Source organism: Rattus norvegicus, chromosome 4, assembly GCF_036323735.1.
Source record: "Rattus norvegicus strain BN/NHsdMcwi chromosome 4, GRCr8, whole genome shotgun sequence".
Classification (NCBI taxonomy): domain Eukaryota; kingdom Metazoa; phylum Chordata; class Mammalia; order Rodentia; family Muridae; genus Rattus; species Rattus norvegicus.
This window is the reverse complement of record NC_086022.1, coordinates 120,454,070-120,471,803: the sequence shown is the minus strand read 5'-3', so window position 1 is coordinate 120,471,803 and position 17,734 is coordinate 120,454,070. Positions and strand designations below refer to the sequence as shown.

General features: G+C 44.9%; 1 protein-coding gene across 10 annotated transcripts in view; it reads right to left on the bottom strand.

Moving 5' to 3' along the window:
• The window catches only part of C4h2orf42 (similar to human chromosome 2 open reading frame 42), a 29,196-nt gene that overhangs the window by 2,424 nt on the left and 9,038 nt on the right, over positions 1–17,734 (bottom strand). For 9 of the 10 annotated variants that reach the window (XM_008763074.4, XM_063286073.1, NM_001107872.3 and 6 more), the window contains 6 exons: positions 16,152–16,262; positions 13,784–13,888; positions 11,920–12,024; positions 7,206–7,313; positions 3,341–3,441; positions 538–700 (listed from right to left, as the gene is read on the bottom strand). In XM_008763074.4, coding sequence (XP_008761296.1) covers positions 538–700; positions 3,341–3,441; positions 7,206–7,313; positions 11,920–12,024; positions 13,784–13,888; positions 16,152–16,262 — 693 coding nt within the window. Of the gene's footprint in view, positions 1–537; positions 701–3,340; positions 3,442–7,110; positions 7,314–11,919; positions 12,025–13,783; positions 13,889–16,151; positions 16,263–17,734 lie in introns of those variants that run through there. The other variant, XR_005503222.2, reaches the window with a different exon arrangement.

Genomic DNA, 17,734 nt, shown 5'->3' with positions numbered 1-17,734 from the left:
TGTCGTCCTTCCTTTTTTCCTTTTTAGATTTATTTATTTCATGTATGTGATTATACTGTAGCTGTCCTCAGACACACCAGAAGAGGGCATCGGATCCCATTACAGATGGTTGTGAGCCACCATGTGGTTGCTGGGAATTGAACTCAGGACCTCTGGAAGAGCAGCCAGTGCTTTTAACTGCTGAGCCATCTCTCCAGCCACTCCCCACCCTCTTCATTCAGTCTACACAGTGAGTTTCAGACAAGGCAGGCTACACAGTGAGATGGCGGGGGTGGGATGGGTAGGGGTGGGGGTGTTACAGAAATAACTGTGATGCTTCTGTGAGGAGGAGGGTAGCCTGCAGGGGGTCTGATTCTTTCATGATCTCTCCACAATGCACACACATTCAGCTACTTTTCAAAAATCACCAGCTCAAGAGAGACAAACATGTTTCTCAGGTTCTTACAAAATGAGTGCATGAGCTTTGATTAAGGCCCAGACCCTGAGCCTCAGTAACTGGTGACCCTCAAGGCAGAGGTGTTTCTGAGAGTCACTTACCAACTTTGAGGAAGGTTTTCAGCTCCAAAGGTCTCAGCACAGGCTGCTTCTCTATGCGGCCGTAGGTTTCCGCTATGCTCTCCACTTCCACTTTAGGGCATTTAAATAGCTCGTAAGTCCCATCCTGGTTCTGGATGAAGCTACGTGTGATTTCCAGGGGCATCTGGACACACAGACAGTAAGAAAGGAAGACCCAAAAAACTTGACACACGTGTACCTTGGGTGCCACTAGGTCACTTATGATTCTACCTTTTAAAATATCCACGTGTATGTGTATGAATGAAAACAAGGGCCTGACTGCTCCTGAGTATTGTTGAGAAGGTTTCATTGTAGATTGGAGGGAGAGAACGGCCAGAGGCATCTGGAAGGTCTAAACAAGACTGAACCAGGCCAGGAGGAAGGGGTGGGGAGCAGGAAAGGAAAAGAAAGGGGGCGTGGGGAAAAGTTTCAGAGAGCACATGGGAACCAAGAGAACTAAGAGCAGAACTAATACTGTTTGTAGCCAAAGTGGCTGAGTTACATAGGAAAGAGAAGCTGGGAGAAGGGAAGCCCAGCCCTGGGCTGGAGAATTTAGGGTGTGTGGGGTGCACAGAGAAGCCACAGGTACTGCAGCTTGCCCCAGGCTTCTTTGGGACCGACAGTGTGTGTGTATATATGGCTCTCATGTATGTGGGTGCTTGAGAAATCAGAGGAAGAGTGTTAGATACTGAGGGGCTGAAATTGTAGTTGCAGTTACATGGCAGCGGTGAGCAGCCATGTGGGTGCTGAGACTTGAATCTGGGTCCTCTGGAAGCACAACCAGTGCTTTTAATCACTGAGCCATTTCTCCAACCCCATGATACTGTTTTTATCTTAAGTGCAGGCAAATCAATAAACTTTCTTTTAAAAATAGTTTTGTATTCCATGTGTGTACGTATGTATGTGTTGTATATGTGAACATGTATACAGATACATGTGCCTGTATGCATATGCACAGAGACTAGAGGAGGATGAAGAGCGCTACTCTATCACACTTAACCTCAAGATATGTTCTCTCGAGACTCTGTCTTCTAGGGCTCACGTGTAAGCTGTGTAACCATCAAAAGCTTACTTCTGAATGCAATGATGCTTTGCCACTAATCAATCTTTTTGTGTTTGTTTTTGAGACAGTTGCACTGTGTACCCCTGAAATTCTAGATCTCTGCCTTTGCCTCCCAAGAACTGGACTGTAAGTATGAGCTAGTCAGCCCGGGTAAATTACCTTCATGCATCAGAGTCACACTGTGTTGAGGTTTTTGAAATATTCTACTCTGTAGGAAGGGTGTGATCTGTCACACTACTTCAGATCTACTTCAACAAACTATTATAAATGCATAGTGTTGGACCTGTGAGATGGATGGTTGAGTGGGTAATGGCGCCTGGGGCAAGGGTGACCACCTGTGTTCAACCCCTAGAAACAACAGGAGGAGGAGGGAGCCGAGTCATACATACATACAGACAGACAGACACCCCCCCCCCACACACACACACTCACACTCACACTAAATAAATAAATAAGCAAGCAAGTAGCTGTAGTACAATATTCAGTGTGTCCTGGTGAAAGAGACTAAGCACAGGTCATCAAATGACAGTTTGGAGAGGAGCTTAAACAAGGCCCAGTGACTTCACGATGGAGCGTCATCTACTATTATGAAAACCCATTCAAGCAGCAATCAGTGAAGTCCAGGATATTCATAGACACCAGAGTATCATGAATTCACAAGGAAATCCTGGGGGCGGGCAAGGACAAGGTGTTATGTGGTGGCTAGTCTGGAACTTGCCATGTAGACAGGCTGGTCTCTGACTCCTGAGTGCTGGATCAAAGGACTGCTCCAACTATGCATAGCCCCAAACCTTGCTTTGTGACCCTGGAGGCAAAAACCGGTATCTTAAATTTGAGATATGTTGTTGTGGTTACTTTGCTTTTTCATACAGGGTCTCTTCTAGCTGAGGCTGGCTTCTGGCTTGATGTGCAGCTGACGACGGGTTTGAAATGTGATCCTCCTGCCTCCCTTAGAGCTGGGATTCAAAGTGTGCACCACTAGACTCCCTTTTATATGGGCTGGGATCAAATTCAAGGCCATCAAAAACCTTTACTTGCTGAGTGATCTCACTGGTCCTTTAAAACATGTTCTAAGCATGAACAGTTACCAAAATCAGACTCAGAACTACACAAACTCCAGCTGAATAATCCGTAAGCATGAAAAGGGAGAGCTGGAGAGGTGGCTCAGTCAGTGAAGTGCTCAGCACCCATGCAGAAGGACCTGAATTTCAGTTCTGTCCCTAGAAACTCAGGTGTGGTGGGACTCGCTTGTAATTTCAGTGCTGGAGACACAGAGACATGTGGAACCCCGGGGGCTCACAGGCCACCCAGCCTAACCTACTTGGTGAGCTCCAGGCCAAAGAAAGACACTGACTCAAAAACAAAATGGGGCAGGAAAGACAGCAGGATCCTCAGGCTTGCTGGCCAGCTGGTCTGACTAAACTGTTTGAGCTTCAGGCCAATGAAAGCCAGGTGGTGGTGACATATGCATTTAATCTCAGTACTTGGGAGGCAGAGCAGGTGGATCTATCTCTTTGACTTTAGGATAGCCTGGTCTATAGAGTAAGTTCCAGGACAGCCAGAACTACACAGAGAAACTGTGTCTCACCAAACTAAAACAAAAACGATGACAAAAGATCATGTCCCAAAAAAATACACATCCAGATGTGCCTGCACACACACACACACACACACACACACACACACACACACACACACGGCTCCTGAGGAATTAACTCTTACCTCTGGGGTGTCTAAGATTTGTTTGACTTGCAGAATATTAGTGATATGCCAGGTGTACTTGGAAAAGGTTCCCAGGGGCAAGGCATCTTTCCGAACAAAGGCTGCAGTGAGAAGAAAGGGACAAATGTGAGTACTGAAGCAGTGTCCTCCCAGGGTGCTCGCTACCCCAGGGTCCAGCTCACTGCAGTGCAGTCATTCTCCTCTGATCCCGACCTTCTGCAAGGGTGCAACAGTCTGGCAGGTACTGACTGAGCATAGGAAATGGACCTCCAATGCAGAAGGCTGAGCTTTTCCAGATGCTCCTTTTTAGACCTTAGAAACTTGTTTACATATTTTGTTGTTGCTCCCTTTCTGTTGTGTTAGGACAAACCCAGGCCTTTGGGCTACCGTCCTATGTCTGGTAGAGCTATGTGCATAGCATTCCACTCTGAAAATCTTACAACACGAGATGCAATGAGTCAAATCACAGTCCTTTAAGGAAATACAAGTGATACCTACCCACCATCTGCACGTGAAATTAAAACAGCTCTGCCAGCGGCCTACAGTATATCTGAGGAATTAACATTACCATATGAGAGGCCTCTAGTTTGATGGATAAGCTATAAGCATGAAGGTATTCGGGTCTCAAAGCATTGTGAACTCACAGCTTGCACTTTTCAAAACTAGACTTGAGCCCCACTGAGTCACTGTTCTATCACCTCACAACTTACTGGAAGACATCGCTGCTTTCTAGCTGTAATCACTTTTGGTTGTTGGCCACCTGATGGCTCTTCTTCCCCATCTTTATTTCTAAAAAGTTACTCTAAAAATAAAATCTCCCCATTTCAAAATTTGTGATGGTTGGTTGATCTTTATGTTTGTTGGTGTCTTTTTTTTTTTTTTAAAGATTTATTTATTTTGTGTGAGTACACTGTCACTGTCTTCAGACACACCAGAAGAGGGCATCGGTTCCCATTACAGATGGTTGTGAGCCACCATGTGGTTGCTGGGAATTGAACTCAGGACCTCTAGAAGAGCAGTCAGTGCTCTTAACAGCTGGGCCATCTCTCCAGTCCTTGTTGGTGTCCTTTAAGATGGGGTTTCCCTGTGTATCATTGACTGAGCTGGCCACAAACTCCCAGAGTTCTACCTGCCTCTGCTTCCTGAGTACTTTAAACGTATTTGCAATCGTGCTTGGCATCATGATTAATCTTGATGATAACTTGTTTGGACTTAGAATCAAAAACACCACACAGACCTCTAGGCCTGTGTATGAGACAGTGTCTAGATTATGCTGAGGTGGGAAGACCCATCCTAACTGTGGCTGGCATCATTCCATGGGCTGGGGTCCCAAACTGAATACAAAGGAGAATGCAAGCTAAGTTCCGGGATTCATCTCTCTCCAATTCCTAGCTGTAGATGTGATGGCTGCCTCACTTTCCTGGTGTCATAACTTCTCTACCATGTGTATCCAAACAGTGAGCCAAAACAAATGCTTCCTCCATAAGGGACTTCCTGTCAGGCACTTCATCACAGTAACAAGTAACTAACACAGAATTATTAAGTGGAGCTGACTGTTTGGTTATTGGGCCTTTGGAAGTGGTTTACAGGAGTCATGTGGAAGAGTTTGGCTCCATGGGCTAAAACAACCTAAAATGCTGTAAGTAGAGCCCAATGGGCATTCCGATGGGGTGGTGGGAGACCAAAATGCTAAGAGAGACGTGGCTCATGTGCCTTCAGAGAGGAATGAAGACTCTCAGTAACCAGGCCAGTAGAGACTCATACTATATCCAAGCAAAGAGACTGGCTGTGTTTTGTCTGTGTCACAAGAGCCTGGGTAAAACTGGATTATTAAGGACTGGACTACATGGTCATCTTCAGACAGGAGGCATTCAGACTGTATACAATGGCTATGGCTCACTGCTTACTCAGGTCCCTGGGGAAAGAACAGAAAAGGAGAGAGACGATACCAAAGTGTGCAGGGTCAAGAAAAAAGCGCATGAGTAAGTTGAAAGTCAGAGACAATGCAGGATTGAAAGCAGCTGTCGCTATGAGGTTCGGTGAGAGCCACTAAAAGGAAACACAGCACTCTGCACTGGGACAACAGGAAAGGGGTCCTGAGGACAAGACCCCACACATCAAAGCCGCCAATGCATGAAAGTAAAACTTGACTAGAAAGAAGAGTCTAATTGAGGATGGTAAGGAAAGGGTTCCCTGCTCAAAAACACCTGCCTAGGAAGTGCTCCGCAGAGTCAGCACACAACAGCCACGGCAGCAGCGTTTGAAGGAGGTGAGGTTCGTCCTGAGCTAGCCGCACTGTCTACAGATATTGGTTCTGCAGGTATTAAAGACTGGCTCAAGAGAGAGGCTGTGTCCTCAGGCAGCAGAGCTGGAGGGGTGGGGCTCCCCAGGCTCTTTGGAGCCCCAGATGCCCAACATGAAAGTATAGGATTTGGTGTTGCCCTGGTGAGCTTCAGTCTTGCTTTGATCCAATCATTCCTTGCTATGCCCTAATTCTTCCATTTTGGAATAGGTATGTTTATCCTGTGCTATTGAATACTCAGTGTAGGTTGGCTCTCATGTTGTAGGTGTTCCCAGTTAAGACTGGCTTGAGTATTAGATGAGACCCACTGGGACTGTTAAGAGCCATGGGAACTCATGATGGTGAACCGAAAGCATTTTGTATTATGACAGGGCCATGCATCTATGGGAACTAGAGATGAATGTCAAGGTTTACAGTGATGTGCTTTCGTTCACATTACTAATGGCTATCTTGTGACCGATATACTGCCAACTTGATGAGACTTACAATCACCACAGAAACAAGTCTCTGAGGATGTTTTTCAGGGACTTTATAGATTAACTAGGTGTGAAGACCACATCTCAATCTGGGTCGTACCATTTTAAAGTTAGAGTCCTAAACAGAACCAAAAGGAGACAGTGAGATGAGCACCACCATTCCTTTCCCTCTGCTTCCTGTGGATGCCATACAACCAGTCACCTCCTATTGCTGCCACAAATCCCTTACCGTGGTGTGTGCGTGTGTGTGCGCGAGTGTGCGTGTGTTTTGAGACAGAGTTTCTTCTGTGTACCCCTGGTGGTCTTGGAACTTGCTCTGGACACCAGGCTGGTCTGGAACTAAAAGATCCACCTACTTCTGCATCCTGTCTGCTGTGATGAAAGGTGTGTGCCACCATATCAGGTTGGAACTATATTTTGTTATTTGTTTTAATTTTTTGAGACAGAGTTTCTCTGTGTAGCCCTGGCTGTCCTGAAATTCACTCTGTAGACCAGGCTACCCTCTAACTCACAGAGACCCACCTGTCTCTGCCTTCCAAGTGCTGGGACTACAGGCATGCACCACTATGCCCAGCTGGAATTATACTCTTAATGTACTATTGGAAATGTTTCCTCCAGATAAAGTTTTTGGAAAGCACCCCTCTGGACGTCTGTCAGTTTGATCCAAATGCCCTTGAAGAGGCTGGTGAACAATCATGTCTTGACCATCAGTTAGGGCTCTGCTGAGAGAGTGTGATCCCAGTCCCATCTGCATACCGATGAAGATGAACGGCGTATCTGTTGATACCCCTTTAGGTTTTGGCCTCTGGGGCTTCAGATGTTTTTGTGGAAACTGTACCACACCTGGGTGTATCAGTCTTTGCTCACCATTTGCCAGGTTTATAGCCCCTGAATGCTTCCATTCACTCTTACTGGAGGAAGTATCAGTCTTTGGACGGACAGTCACTGTTCTAAGAGCTAATATCTAAAAGCTTCATGTCCCCGTAACTTGCCTACACATGGCAGCTCTGAGAGTCCCACAGAGACTTTTCCACACATACTTCTCTAGGCCACAATTGCTATGACTCTTCCCCAGGGAGGCTGGCACCTGTGGTGGAGTTGGGGAGCCGCTTTTTTGCACTTCCTGTGGATATTCTCTGTTGCAAGGCATCAAAAAAGGACTGAGGAATGTGGAACACCAGGGGCTCTGGTTTGCCTGCAGAAAAGAGAAGGACATCATTTAAATGAACTTGGTTGTTTTCTTGAAGTATGAGGACAGGAAAAGGAAAGGAACGAATGGGGCTGTGCTCCTGAGTATCTGGTGTGGGCAGGCTGGGGAGACAGATCAGTGTAAGGGCACCTGCTGCCTAGCTTGATAACCTGACTGAAACCCACATGGTGGAAAGGGAGAACCAATTCCTGCAAGTTGTCTTCTAACTGCCACACATTGGCCATGGCATGCATGTGCCCCTTTCCCAACCAGTTAAGATGTAACACCACCACCACCACCACCACTACCAACACTAGTACCACCACCACCAGCACCCCCACCACCAAAACCACCACCAGCACCACCAGCAGCACCACCACCCTCAAGGTTTCTTTATTCAAAGGTTACAAGACTGAAGGGACCTTGAAAGCCGAGGGCTGTATCAGCCTGGTCCCTCCCTCGTCCTTTGCTTATAACACACTTATCCTCCTCCAAGGATGACTTTTCAGAGCCCCAGGTATGTAGCCACCACCAGAGTAGACTTCTCTCCTTGAAGGCCATGTGAAATGAGAACACATAAGTGAGCTAAGGGGCCTCTGTTGGCCTGTCCACTTGACTGACTCCTGGCCTCTATGCCCTGGCACCTGCTGGCTGTATTCATGTGTGAGCAAAGCAGGAGACTGCCCACACCTTCACAGTCAGGACCATGAGTGCTAAGGTTACAGGGTCAGGCTGCTGCAGGTTCAGTCAACATCAGTCTAACTATGACTCCAGGGCACATAAATTATAAGAAAACATCCTAATCTCTTAAAGTAATTTGGATGAAGAAAAAGTCAACAGAATTCTGTAGGGAGACAACTAGCTCAGAGTTTTTCTTAATTCTAGCAGAAGGAACCATCTAGAGGTCCACAGAGAAGCACAGAACTTGTTTTAGACATAGTCTTATTATGCAGCACAGGCAGGGGTTGGGTTTAAATCACTATGTAGACCAGACTGACCTCAAATCTTAGGGCTCCTCCTCCTTCTTCTGTCCCACTTATGCTAGAAGTACTAGGTGCGCCAGCATTCCTGGCTCTGAGAGAAAGACCACTATTTAACTTGAAAAAAATTTAGTTCAATAGTTTAGAGCACTTGTTGCCTTTGCAGAGGACCCAGGTTTGGTTCCCAGCACCCACATGGTGTCTCACAGCCATCTGTGACTCTAGTTTCAGGGGATCTGACCACTTCTGACTTTGCAGATACCGGATGCACAGGGCATGCATACATAGCTGCAGACAAATCACCTTCCAATAAAATAAATCATTTTTTCTAAAATGTTAAATAATATATATTAAAGGAGTTGTTAGGCAAGGTGGGACACTATAATCCCAGCATTTTTAGAGGCTGAGGCAGGGTTCTGAGCTTGTCACATAGATTTCAAAAACAAAAGAGTAAAGAGGGCTGGAGAGATGGCTCTACATTTGCTGCTCTACCAGAGAACTGAGCTGGCTCCGAGCACCCATGTCAGGAGGCTCATGGTCACCTGCAACTCCAGATCTGGGGAGCATGACACAGTCATCGCGCGCGCGCGCGCACACACACACACACACACACAGTCACAAACATACACATAAAGAACAAAACAAAAAATAGAAACTCCAAACAAGAAAAAAAAAGTTTTTTTTTAAAGAGTTAGAATAGAGGACTGGAGAGATGGCTCAGTGGGGAAGATCACTGACTGCTCTTCCAGAGGTCCTGAGTTCAATTCCCAGCAACCACATGGTGGCTCACAACCATCTGTAATGGGACCTGATGCCCTTTTCTGGTGTGTCTGAAGACAGCGACAGTGTACTCATAAACATGAAATAAATAAATCTTTTAAAAAAAAGAATTAGAATAGAAAAGACTTCTACTTTATATTCACATTTTTCTTGATATTTTTCTTTTGTTTTTAAGACAGTTACTATAAGTGGCTTTCCTTGGCCTGGAGCTCACAGACATTTAACTGCCTTTGCCTCCCAAGTGTTACTGATTTTTTGTTTTGCTTTTATGTTTTTTGAGACAGGGTTTCTCCGTGTATCCCTGGCTGTCCTAGAATTCACAGAGTTCCACCTGCCTCTGTGTAACCAGTACAAGGATTAGAGATGTGTACCACCACCGCCTATGTTGCTGATATATTTTGAGGGAGCATCTTAAGTAGTTTGGCTGTCCCCTCACTCACTGTGAGTGAGACCTTGAATGGATCCTTCTGTGAGATGCTAGGTGCAGGTCATCACACCCAGCTGGCTCTGCCTACTTTTACTGACTGTAGAATGCCAATGTCAAAACTCAGTGCTCAGTGTGTACAGATGTGTTGTGGGTTCATGTGTGTAGGTACACACATGTACTTGAAAGCAGTGTGGAGGTCAGAGGTAAGCTTAAAGGTTTCCTTAGGATTATGTCTCTGCCTTTGTTGTCTGTGTGGCTTTTTGCTTATGAAAACACTTTTTACAACTTTGTTTTATGTCTGTGAGTATCTTGCCTGCATGTTTGTATGTGCAATAAGTAAGCACATGAAGAAGTGAGAAGAAGGTGTTTCCTCCCCTGGACTGGTGATAGGGAGCCACCATGTGGATGCTGGAGCCCAACTCAGGGCCTCTGGAAGCAAGAGATGCTCTTGACTGCTAAGCCATCACTCCAGTTCTGACTTGTTTTAATTTAGTGTGTGTGTGTGTGTGTGTCCGTCCACACATGCAGCCTATGGCACACATGTTGGGGGGAGGTTGTGGTGTCAGAGGATAACCTGCAGAAGCCAGTTTTGTCTGTCTACCATGAGTTCCAGGGATTAAAGTCAGACCACCAGGTTTAGTGGGAAGGTGCCTTGTCATTGTTGAACTACCTCACTGCTCACCCACAAATGGATTTTTGAGACAAGTTCTCTCATCAAAACTTGAATCTTGTCAATTAGATTAGTGCAGGTGACCACCCTTTTAGCATTGAGATTAAAGTTCATATCTCCCAAACCCAGAGTGAAACTTTTTTAGGTGGGTTCTGGTGGTCATATAATCAAAATGCCTTAGAAAAGCACGGAGCGTTTCATCATCTGACAAATCAGGAACTGTATTAAGAATTCCGATGGGGCTGGAGAGATGGCTCAGCGGTTAAGAGCACTGACTGCTGGGGTTGGGGATTTAGCTCAGTGGTAGAGGGCTTGCCTAGCAAACGCAAGGACCTGGGTTCAGTCCCCAGCTCCGAAAAAAAAAAAAAAAAAAAAAAAGAGCACTGACTGCTCTTCTAGAGGTCCTGAGTTCAAATCCCAGCAACCGATGGCTCACAACCATCTGTAATGGGGTCTGATGCCCTCTTCTGGTGTGTCTGAAGACAGCTACAGTGTACTCATATACATAAAATAAATTTAAAAAAATGTATTTGTTAAAAAAAAAGAATTCTGCTGGACAAAACACTAATGAAAGTAGTTTAAGGAAAAAAGGGTCTGTATGGCACACAGTTTAAGGGTACAGGTTCACAGTAGGGAGGGCATGACAGACAGAGAGGTTCTAGCACTGGACAGCAGGAGTGTGGAGTGGCTGGTTCCTTCACAACCAGTGTCAGGAAGCAGAGAGGTGAATGCTGGTACAGTGCTTATAGTTTTATCCCACCCACGGGATGCTGTCACCTACTCGGTTAAATCTCTGTCATGGTCCTTATGCACACTCAGTGCTGTGTTTCTGAGTGAATCCAAATCTACTCAAGCTGACACTGAAGATAAGCCGCCACACCATCCACCTACAGCGTGCTCAAGGGAAGGAGCACTGAAGCCTTGCCCACCTCTGCTTTGACTTCCAGGAGGCTCAAGAGGTGTTATTTACAATCTAAAGCTTCGGCACACTAGACACAAACACAAAGGCAAAGACCCAGGCAGACTTACAGGTTTTATCTGCTGCTCTTTTCCCTTCTATCTCTAACTACACTTTGTTGGTCCTGTAGTCCAATTATGATTAAATTAACCATTTGGTAATGATTCTTTAGCTCTTCCAGTTTTGATATCTTTCTTCTTTGTTTGCTTGTTTGCTGTTTTTGTATTACATTTATTTACTTATGGGGGAGGGAAGGATGTGGGCCACAGTGCACGAGTATAGGTCAAAGGACACCTTGCGGGAATGGTTTTCTCCTTTAACCTTGTGAGTTCTGGAGCTCAAACGCAGGTTGTCAGGCCTGACAGCAAGTGCCTTTACCGCTAAGCCATCTATTTAGCTTATTGTTTTTCTTTCTTTCTTTTTTTTTTTTTTTCCAGAGCTGGGGACCGAACCCAGGGCCTTGCACTTCCTAGGCAAGCACTCTACCACTGAGCTAAATCCCCAACCCATTTTTTTTCTTAGTATTGGGGAAAGAACTGAGAGACTTGTGTGTGCAGGGCACATGCGCTAACACTAAGCTATCCCTCCCCTCTTAAACAACAAACAAGGCTTCAGTCTGTACCTCAGGCTGGCTCAGACTCAGGGCAACCCTCCAGTTCCAGTGCTGCCACACCAGCTTGACATTGACTCTCTTGTGGCTCAGTGCTCTTGGAACCCAAGCTTACTTAGTTTTTCTACAAGTCAGAGTGGAACTGCTGTATGCTACTGTGATGTCTCCTGCTTCTGGCTGTACTCACCGTCAAACTGATAGTGCATGGTCTGATGGATGCGCTCTGTGACACTGGCCAGCCAGTCTTGGAAAGACAAGGTCACCTGTGCCTCATCTAACAGCTGACCACAGACTAGAAAAAGGAAAAAACAAAGTAAAACAAATGTTTTTCATTAACATTACTTTTCTTTCAAAATAAACAATTAACTAAAGCTCGAAATAGTCATGTAGTTTATACAGAAAAAAAAAGAACATAAAGATTAAATATGGAGAAAAGAAACTAAGTGAAATAGCTTTAAGGTTTTTTTTTCTTTTTTACTGACATATAACTACTATACATTTTATGATATCCAGTGTATCCAGTGTGATAACAGATGTATTTTTTTTTTTTTTCGGAGCTGAGGACCGAACCCAGGGCCTTGCGCTTGCTAGGCAAGCGCTCTACCACTGAGCTAAATCCTTAACCCCACAGATGTATTTTAATATTCATTTACACACACACACACACACACGTAACTACATCTCTCTATATATATCTTATGTGCATACAGTGGCCTCTGAAGCCATCAAGGCCACCGAATCTCCTGAAGCTAGAGGTACAGGTGCTTGTAAGCCACCCAGTGTGTAGTCTGGGAATTGAACTCGTATCCTCTGCAAGAGTACTAAGAGCTCTTACCTGCTGAGCCATCTCTCTAGCTTCATAAAACTTAAAAAAAAAAAAAGAAAAGAAAAAACACAACAAAACCACCCATGTACATTGGGCATGACGGTACATCCTTATAATAAAGTGACCAGAGTGAGGATGTACGCCTATGTCAGCATTTAGGAAAAAGAGGCAGGAGTAGCAGGAGTCCAGAGTCACCTGTGGCTACTCACAGGGTTTTGAGACAAATAGTTTGAACAGTCAGCTGTGGTAGTGCATGCCTTTAATTCTAGCAGTCAGGAGGCAGGACATGGACAGCTGTGAGTTCAAGGCCATCCTGGTCTACGTATCAGGGTCCAAGCCAGTCAAGGGCAACATAAAACAAAGCAAAGCAAACCAGGGTCAAGAGAGATGGCTCAGAGGTTAATAACAGTGGCTGCTCCTGAAGATCTGGGTTTGATTTTCAGAGCCATAGTACCTTACAACTGTTCAGTTTACAACTCTAGTTCCCAGGGGATCAGATGCTCCTATGGCCTCTGCAGGCATGAGGTATGCATATAGTATACAGACATGCACAGAGGTAAAACTCCTGTTCACATTAAATAAAAACAGTAATTAAAAGCAGGGAGGTAGGGGTTGGGGATTTAGCTCAGTGGTAGAGCGCTTGCCTAGGAAGCGCAAGGCCCTGGGTCCGGTCCCCAGCTCCGAAAAAAAGAACCAAAAAAAAAAAAAAAAAAAAAGCAGGGAGGTATTGGCCAGGCAGTAGAGGCACATGCCTTTAATCCCACCACTCGAGAGGCTGAGGCAGGCAGATCTCTGAGTTCAAGGCCACCCTGGTCTACAGAGGGAGTTCCAGTGCTCTAAACTACCAAGCCATCAATTTATTCTTAGATTTGTTTTACTTTTGTGTGTATGTGTTTTTCCAAGGTCAGATGACATAAAAAATCCCTTAAAGCTGGAGTTACAGGTGTCTGTGACCTGTCCAAGAGAGTGCTGAGATCCGAACTCATAGCAGAGCAGCAGATACTCTTCTAAAGTGCTGGACCCTCGTCTATCCTAGCGTAATTCTGAGCATTATTAGAACCTTGGGGAGCAGGAGAGACCTCAGCTGCTGGGAATCCAGCCACTGCTGTTCTTTATGTTAGTACCACATCATGGGAGACAACATGCAGCGTTTCTTTTGATTACTCCTTCTGACTACCCTGGATAGTTTCCACCCCTGGAGCCCCTTCTAGGAACGGAAACTTACCCTGCCTTTTCAGTGATGACGTAACCATGGGCTTTTTCAGGCCACTCTTCCTTAGATTGCTGTTTACTGCATCTTGTGGCATCAGTGAGCTGGTCACCTGTGCACCTAGATTAGAAATGGGTTCCGATACTTAAGACATGCCTTGGGAACGAGATGGAACCCAAGTGCTGCATAACATGCACTGAGCCCGATGCCCCATAAACGAGGGCAATGGCACAAGTCTGCAGTACTAGCAGGAAATGGAGGTGGAATACGTTCAGGGTCATCCTCCACAGCAAGGTGAGCCCCAGGCCTGTCTCAGAGACAAAACAACACACAAGACGACATCATATCTACAGCCTGGCATGTAATCCTGCAGATGGGAGGTAGAGACAGGATCAGGAGTTAAAGATAATCTTACCTACATACAAGACAAAGTAACTTTACTGTTACATTTTAATTTATTTTTGAAGATTTATTTTTATACTATGTTCATTACTGTTTTTGTCTTCATAAGTGTCTAGGTGACGGTGCAGATCCCTGGAACCGGTGTTACAGACAGTTGTGAGCTGTCATGCGGGTGCTGGGGATTGAACTCCACAGGATCTTTTGGAAGAGCATCCAGTGCTCTTAACCACTGGGCCATGTCTTTTGACATTTTTATTTTATGTGTATGCAGGTGTGCCACACACACATAGAGGTCAGAGGACAATTTGGGTGTTAGTTCTTTCTTTCCACCATGGGGTCCCAGGGATAGTCCCCAATTACTCAGATCTTCAAACTTGATAGCAAGAATCTTTACTCACTGAGATATCTCTCTAGCCCAGACAAAAAATAATCTTAAAAGAAGTCTGCAAAACTGGGGCTAGACCAATGGCTTAGCAGTTAAGAACACTGGCTCCTTGGCAGAAGAGCCGGGTTCAGTTTTCCAGAACCCACATGGCAGCTCGCACTTGCTGCACTTCAGTTCTGGGGGATTCCATACTCCCTAGGAATAATGCACATGGTGCACAAACATACATGAACATAATACAGGCATGTGCATACATACATGCAAGACAACAAAAAATAATCATTTTTAAATTTTGTAAAATTATAAAAACTGATTTGATAGTAATTTCTAAAGTACCTAAAACAAAAACAGTTTTGGTAATACCCAGGATAGCTTTACAGTTTCTAGAACAAACCAATACTAACTATTAAACACAAAGTCTTAACTCTTTCTGCTGCTTATAAAAGATTTGGATGGAAAACAGAAGTGGAAGGAAGGAATCTACCCAGTGTTCTGACCTGTCTGATGACCACCATGCTTTCGGATGCCCTCTCTTCCATTTTCTTCTCTATGAATAATTTTACAATATTTACTGGTTTGCTATTTTGTTTTTCACACAGGGCAGCCTAAGATGGCCTCAATCTTAGTAAGTAGCTAAGGATGATTCTGGATGCTGATCCTCCAGCCTCCACCTCCAAGTGTTGCACTTACCCTCTACAGCTTGCTCATTTAGTCTCTGCTTGGTGTGTCTGTATGTGTGAAGCGGGGTGGGGGGAACACATTTTGAGAATGTGGCAGCCAGAACAGGGTGTTGGGTAACTTCCTGCATTGCTCTCTACCTTGCTCCCATAAGAGGTTTCTCACTGGACCTGAAGTTCTCCACCATAATGATTTGTTTGGTGCTGGGGATTTTGTACATGCTAAGCACCCACTCTACCACTGAACTAGGTCTCCAACACAGGATGGGTTTTTGTTATTTTGTTTTTTGAGACAGGTTTTCTCTGTATAGCCTTAGCTGTCCTAGAACCTACTCTGTTCACCAGGTTAGCCTTGAACTCATAGAGTTCTGTCTTCCTCTGCCTCCAAGGCCCGTGACACCACTGCCCAGCTTGCTTGCTTTCTTTGTCCTGTCCTGTCCTGTCCTATTCTTCTCTTCTTTTCCCCCTTTCCTTCCCCCCTCTCTCTCTTTCTCTCACTCTTTCATATGTTGCCCTTGCTGGCTTAGAACTCTTTAGGTAGACCAGGCTGACCTCAAACCCACCTCAGTTTCTGGAGTATACCACCTGGTCTGGCTCTTACTTAAAGAAAATGTTATTGGGCTGGAGAGATGGCTCAGTGGTTAAGAGCACTGACTGCTCTTCCAAAGGTCCTGAGTTCAATTCCCAGCAACCACATAGTGGCTCACAACCATCTGTAATGGGATTTGATGTTCTTTTCTGGTGTGTCTGAAGACAGCTACAGTGTAGCAGCATGAAATAAATAAATCTTAAAAAAAAAAAAAAAGCACATCTGTTTAAAAAAAATAAAGAAAATGTTATTAAAAATTCAGGAACAAGTCTTTTCTCATGACTCCTCTGACTCAGTGAAAAACAAAAGAAATGAGTGAAATTATCTCACCAGACATTTCATTCTTCTTCCTCTTCCGGGGCTTAGAGGCAGCGGACTCACAAGCTGAGACAGATGATTCTGCATGGCAGCCTAACTGGGGCACAATTATCTCTTTAAGACCTTAAAAAAGAAAGGTTTCTGAGTTACTACTATTCAAGAGAAAGTATGGACCTCTAACTACAGAAAAAGTAATCTATAAAAATCTGACTCCAGAAAAAAAGGATAGACCACTTGATTGATGTAAAATAAGTTACTTGAAAAAACTCGCATTTTGCTCTAGTTAGGAATGGGGAAGTGGTTTGGGAGCAGAGAACTTGCCTAGAATGCATAAGGCTCTGGGTTCCATCTCCAGTACACACACACACACACACACACACACACACACACACACACACACACTCACACACACCCCTATACTTATATAGAGAAATGTAAAACTAAAATGCTGGGAGCTGTTGGCAGCTAGCAATCATTAAGAAATACCAACTGGGGGCTGGAGAGATGGCTCAGGGGTTAAGAGCATGTGCTGCTCTTGCAGAGGTCCCGAGTTTCATCCCTATCACTTGCATAGGCCACAACTGCCTGCATCTCCTGCTCACAGAAATATCTGACATCTCTGGCCTCCATGGGAACCAGCATTCATGCACTTAGTGTGTTCAGTCGCCAGCATCTACGTTGGGTGGCTCAAAACCACTTCTTGAGTTCCTCTAAGTACCTCATGCCTCTGGTCCTCACAGGAACCTACCTGACAGCCATGCACAGATACATGTAAAAATTCAGACATGAGGCTAGAGAGATGGCAGGGCAGTTAAGGCAATTGCTGTTCTGGCAGAGGACCTAGGTTTGGTTCCCAGCATCTACATGGTGCTTCAAAACTACCCTGTAACTCTAGCTCAAAAGGATCCGAGGCCATCTTTTGACCTCCATGGGCAGCAGACACACATGTACACATAAATACATATAGGCAGTCACTCAGACACAGAAAATAAACACAAATTTTAAGAAAAAAAGCCAGGGGAGCTAAAAAGGTATCTCAGTGTTTAAGAGCACTGTGTTCTCATTCAGAGGACCTGGGTTTGAGTCCTAGCACCCACACTACTATCTGTAACTGCAATTTAAAGGTATCCAATACATTCTTTTGGCCTCTGTGGGCTACCAGGCACATGTGGACATGGGGGCAAAACACTCATATATAATAATAATAATAATAATAATAATAATAATAAATATACTCATATATAATAAATATATATATAATAATTTAAAAAATTAAAGGCCTATGTGAAAAGCTAAACATTATCACTCCCATGGTAGCACATCTGCAATATCTCTACTATTATGGTAAGAAGGAAGGCGAATCCCTTGAGAGCTCATAACCCACTACCTTGGAGCATGGAGTATGGAGGAAATGAGAGACCCTGCCTCAAGGAAAGGGAAGGTGAGGGGCTGGGGACTTAGCTCAGTGATGGAGCCTTTGCTGGCAAGTGCAAAGCTCTGCCTCAGGTCTGGGGGGACTAATGGCTGAGGGTGTCTCTGACCTCTACACGGGCACCATGACAACTGGACACACACACACACACACACACACACAC